Source organism: Ranitomeya variabilis, chromosome 3, assembly GCF_051348905.1.
Source record: "Ranitomeya variabilis isolate aRanVar5 chromosome 3, aRanVar5.hap1, whole genome shotgun sequence".
NCBI classification, from domain to species: Eukaryota; Metazoa; Chordata; class Amphibia; order Anura; family Dendrobatidae; genus Ranitomeya; species Ranitomeya variabilis.
Genome location: NC_135234.1, coordinates 403,744,988 through 403,750,987, shown reverse-complemented (window position 1 = coordinate 403,750,987; position 6,000 = coordinate 403,744,988). Strand labels below are relative to the sequence as shown.

Below are 6,000 nucleotides of genomic sequence, written 5' to 3'. Positions count from 1 at the left end.
TAGACCACTAGTTATCCAAAAATGACCATCATGATTATTTGAAATCAACATGGATGTTGATGTTAACCTGCCATAGATCACCAGGAATCTAAGGGTAAGTTCACACTAGGTGTTTTTTTCATGATCTCTTGGCAGGAAAGAAGCTGCAGAAAAAACACAGGTTTTCCTTGCATTTTTTGCATGCTAGATTTGTCTCTTATGCATGCTGATAAAGTTTAGAGTTGAAAAAAAGTCCTATTCTATAGAATCAGGTTTGGTTTCAATGGGTGAAAACCCTGAAAAAATGCTGAAAGAAGTCACATTTGCAAAAAAACATGCGAAGCACAAAATACTGATGACAAAAAAACTAATGTGTGTGCATGAGATTTCTGAAATCTCAGACTTTGCAGGTACTGTAAAAACGGCTCAAAATTTGCATGAAAAAAAGCATAAAAAAACGCTGCAAAACGCCAAGTGTGAACTTTGCCTTAATATTAAACCTTTCACGGTGTTGGATCCCCAGGGATTACATGGTCCCCAAAATGTCTTGACTAACTGAAAGTGATGGTTTTCACTCCACAAAACCTTCACAGTGTGTCCAGGATACAGTGAGATAAAATTTCATTAAAAATTATTTCTCCAGAAAAATGGCACAGATTGTGACAATTTCCATGCAAAGCTAAATTCTCTATGGAGACCAGCGAGTTATGACACTATCCACATTAAAGTATTAAGTTGACATCAAATCACATCTACTAACTTGTATTCTGTTATTGAACTAAAAAAAAGCACTTTTTATGTTTCATATTTTTTTTTAATGAAAATTAGTTTAGAAAAAAGTCACAAATTCTTCTGAATTCTAAAGTTATAATAATGAAAAAATGAAAGCAAAGTTAAATTTACACAAAGATAAAATATGAATTCAGACGATGATTATTCAAACATATTAACAACGTTCTATTGATGTTGTAATACCCCTCTGAATCAGTATTCCTTTGTATAAAAATCCATAATCATCTTTGCCTGCTGGCTATAAGGTATATAGTGTAATGAAATAGTTTACCATAATGGTTGGCCTATAATACATTATCTAACCATTACCTACAGTGGTGTCTTTATTTGTGATTTCAGGAATGTTAAAGGGAACATGCCAGAACTGGACACCTGAAAGATCTCCTACATACCTCACAACATATCAAATACCAATTTCAAAAATTTGGGCATTCAAAGCCTTACCCATTTTGTGACCCTAAAAACGTGGCTTTTCTCATTGCACTGCAATCACTGAAAATCAATGATTTTATTTTTTCGACCTGGAAAGTCTGTTCCTCCTTTTTGTCTCCACCTGTACATCAGGGAACATCTCAAGACCACTTTGTGCATCGACAGAAGAACGGTCACTTGGTAGCGTAACCAGTTGGTTTACTGTCGTGTTAAAATTACTAGTGTTTAAATCATTTTCTGTCCCCCTACCATTATCATCAGTGTTGTCTTTATGCGCGATGCAATCATCATCGGACAGCAGTAGCATAATGTTATCTTGTTCCTTCACATCAGGACTGTGCCTCTCAATCTCACTGTCAAAAAGCTCAGGTGTAAAATGGATAGTGACATCCTCATCGTCTTCCCCAGTTATTTCGATAACAGAGCTTTCAGCTTTTTCTAAGGCTGTATTACGATCAATTGTGTTGTCACGAAACAGAGGAATGACATTGCAGACATTCTCAACACATTCTCCATTACTGGTAGAAGCAGATCTGTCCAAAGTCAGTTTGTCAGGAAGGGCTGGACACCTTCCTTGAAGTTCTTCACAGTCAATCGTAGTCTCGAGATTGGTGATCTGGTGGGGATCTCTCCTTGTAGAAGAGGGGAGAGGAGTTGAGGTGAGGGGACTGCTGATGAAGAAAGAATAGAAAGACGACTTCTGCTTTGAGAGGTGACGCTTTTGCTTCTCAGATTTGTCCATCACTTCTTTTTGAGTTGGATTTGTTTTTCGGCCTCTAGAATTTGTAAATTTAGATCTCTGGGGTCTAAAAACTGCAAAGTCTCCTATCGAAAAACAAAATAGAAAAATAGTCATAACAAATAGCATATAAAAGTATGGTCATGCACATACAATGACGACTAAGAGTTGTGCTGCCTAATTGACAGTAGCAACATGAGGTTTCAGGTGAAAACCACCAGAATTAACTTCTCATGGCAATAAAAATAAACAGTTTTATGCAAAAAAAAGGGTCTTGTGGAAATAAACCCATTAGATTCCCCTGTTAAAGGCAATCTTTCAGCAGTTTTTTTTTTTACATGTAATCTGAGAGCTGCATAATGTAGGGGCTGAGACCCTGATTCCAGCAGTGCTTCGCTCGTTGGTCTGCATGCTGTCATCTTGATTTTCTCTACTGCAGATCTAACAGTGCTCTGATTATTGGACCCTGTATAATCCATCCCCTACTACTGATTGAGACCTTGCTGTGTACACTGTGCATAGGCAGAAAACTGCTAACAAGCAGTGGAGGCGGCATTACACAGAGCAAGTGAATAGGAGGCATGAGACACATAGTTCTGTAGTAATAGTCTCTTGCTGATAAAACACTGATTTTATTGAAACAGCAACACATAGCCGAGTAATTGACACATGACTGGAATCGGGATATCGGCCCCTACATTATGCTGCTATCATATTACATAGCAAAAACCTGCTGTCAGATTTCCTTTAACCCCTTCACCCCCAAGGGTGGTTTGCACGTTAATGACCGGGCCAATTTTTACAATTCTGACCACTGTCCCTTTATGAGGTTATAACTCTGGAACGCTTCAACGGATCTTGGCGATTCTGACATTGTTTTCTCGTAACATATTGTACTTCATGATAGTGGTAAAATTTCTTTGATATTACCTGCGTTTATTTGCAGAAAAAATGGAAATTTGGCGAAAATTTTGAAAATTTTGCAATTTTCCAACTTTGAATTTTTATGCCCTTAAATCACAGAGATATGTCATGCAAAATACTTAATAAGTAACATTTCCCACATGCCTACTTTACATCAGCACAATTTTGGAACCAAAATTTTTTTTTGTTAGGGAGTTATAAGGGTTAAAAGTTGACCAGCAATTTCTCATTTTTACAACACCATTTTTTTTTAGGGACCACATCTCATTTGAAGTCATTTTGAGGGGTCTATATGATAGAAAATACCCATGTGTGACACCATTCTAAAAACTGCACCCCTCAAGGTGCTCAAAACCGTATTCAAGAAGTTTATTAACCCTTCTGGTGCTTCACAGGAATTTTTGGAATGTTTAAATAAAAATGAACATTTAACTTTTTTTCACAAAAAATTTACTTCAGCTCCAATTTGTTTTATTTTACCAAGGGTAACAGGAGAAAATGGACCCCAAAATTTGTTGTACAATTTGTCCTGAGTACGCCGATACCCCATATGTGGGGGTAAACCACTGTTTGGGCGCATGACAGAGCTCGGAAGCGAAGGAGCGCCATTTGACTTTTCAATGCAAAATTGACTGGAATTGAGATGGGACACCATGTTGCGTTTGGGGAGCCCCTGATGTGCCTAAACATTGAAACCCCCCACAAGTGATACCATTTTGGAAAGTAGACCCCATAAGGAACTTATCTAGAGGTGTGGTGAGCACTTTGACCCACCAAGTACTTCACAGAAGTTTATAATGCAGAACCGTAAAAATAAAAAATCATATTTTTCACAAAAATTATTTTTCGCCCCCAATTTTTTATTTTCCCAAGGGTAAGAGAAGAAATTGGACCCCAAAAGTTGTTGTACAATTTGTCCTGAGTACGCTGATACCCCATATGTGGCGATAAACCACTGTTTGGGCGCATGGGAGAGCTCGGAAGGGAAGTAGCACCGTTTGACTTTTCAATGCAAAATTGACTGGAATTGAGATGGGACGCCATGTTGCGTTTGGGGAGCCCCTGATGTGCCTAAACATTGAAACCCCCCACAAGTGACACCATTTTGGAAAGTAGACCCCCTAAGGAACTTATCTAGAGGTGTGGTGAGCACTTTGACCCACCAAGTACTTCACAGAAGTTTATAATGCAGAACCGTAAAAATAAAAAATCATATTTTTTCACAAAAATTATTTTTCGCCCCCAATTTTTTATTTTCCCAAGGGTAAGAGAAGAAATTGGACCCCAACAGTTGTTGCACAATTTGTCCTGAGTACGCTGATACCCCATATGTGGCGATAAACCACTGTTTGGGCGCATGGGAGAGCTCGGAAGGGAAGTAGCACCGTTTGACTTTTCAATGCAAAATTGACAGGAATTGAGATGGGACGCCATGTTGCGTTTGGAGAGCCACTGATGTGCCTAAACATTGAAACCCCCCACAAGTGACACCATTTTGGAAAGTAGACCCCCTAAGGAACTTATCTAGATGTGTTTTGAGCGCTTTGACCCACCAAGGGCTTCACAGAAGTTAATAATGCAGAGCCGTAAAAATAAAACAAAAATTTTTTCCCACAAAAATTATTTTTTTAGCCCCCAGTTTTGTATTTTCCCGAGGGTAGCAGGAGAAATTGGACCCCAAAATCTGTTGTCCAAGTTGTCCTGAATGCGATGATATACCATATGTGGGGAGAACCACTGTTTGGGCGCATGGGAGGGCTCGGAAAGGAAGGAGCGCCATTTGGAATGCAGACTTAGATGGAATGGTCTGCAGGCGTCACATTGCGTTTGCAGAGCCCCTAATGTACCTAAACAGTAGAAACCCCCCACAAGTGACACCATGTTGGAAAGTAGACCCCCTAAGGAACTTATCTAGATGTGTGATGAGCGCTTTGACCCACCAAGGGCTTCACAGAAGTTTATAATGCAGAGCCGTAAAAATAAAACAAAAATTTTTTCCCACAAAAATTATTTTTCAGCCCCCAGTTTTGTATTTTTCCGAGGGTAACAAGAGAAATTGGACCCCAAAAGTTGTTGTCCAATTTGTCCTGAGTGCGCTGATACCCCATATGTGGGGGGAAACCACCGTTTGGACGCATGGAAGGGCTCGGAAGTGAAGGAGCGCCATTTGGAATGCAGACTTAGATGGAATGGTCTGCAGGCGTCACATTGCGTTTGCAGAGCCCCTAATGTACTTAAACAGTAGAAATCCCCCACAAGTGACACCATGTTGGAAAGTAGACCCCCTAAGGAACTTATCTAGATGTGTGGTGAGCGCTTTGACCCACCAAGGGCTTCACAGAAGTTTATAATGCAGAGCCGTAAAAATAAAACAAAAATTTTTTCCCACAAAAATTATTTTTCAGCCCCCAGTTTTGTATTTTCCCGAGGGTAACAGGAGAAATTGGACCCTAAAAGTTGTTGTCCAATTTGTCCTGAGTGCGCTGATACCCAATATGTGGGGGGAAACCACCGTTTGGACGCATGGAAGGGCTCGGAAGTGAAGGAGCGCCATTTGGAATGCAGACTTAGATGGAATGGTCTGCAGGCGTCACATTGCGTTTGCAGAGCCCCTAATGTACCTAAACAGTAGAAGCCCCGCACAAGTGACCCCATTTTGGAAACTAGACCCCCCAAGGAACTTATCTAGATGTGTTGTAAGAACTTTGAACCCCCAAGTGTTTCACTACAGTTTATAACGCAGAGCCGTGAAAATAAAAAATCCTTTTTTTTCCCACAAAAATTATTTTTCAGCCCCCAGTTTTGTATTTTCCCGAGGGTAACAGGAGAAATTGGACCCCAAAGGTTGTTGTTCTATTTGTCCTGAGTACGCTGATACCCCATATGTTGGGGTAAACCCCTGTTTGGGCACACGGGAGAGCTCGGAAGGGAAGGAGCACTGTTTTACTTTTTCAACGCAGAATTGGCTGGAATTGAGATCGGACGCCATGTCGCGTTTGGAGAGCCCCTGATGTGCCGAAACAGTGGAAACCCCCCAATTATAACTGAAACCCTAATCCAAACACACCCCTAACCCTAATCCCAACAGTAACCCTAACCACACCTCTAACCCTGACACACCCCTAACCCTAATC

At 40.3% G+C, this 6,000-nt stretch overlaps 1 protein-coding gene across 1 annotated transcript in view; it reads right to left on the bottom strand.

Moving 5' to 3' along the window:
• Positions 1-772: 772 nt before the first annotated feature.
• BRIP1 (BRCA1 interacting DNA helicase 1) overlaps positions 773-6,000 on the bottom strand; it is a 554,995-nt gene continuing 549,767 nt past the window's right edge. Inside the window, exon 20 of the mRNA XM_077296215.1 lies at positions 773-2,028. Coding sequence (XP_077152330.1) covers positions 1,280-2,028 — 749 coding nt within the window. The 3' untranslated portion in view covers positions 773-1,279. The remainder of the gene's footprint in view (positions 2,029-6,000) is intronic.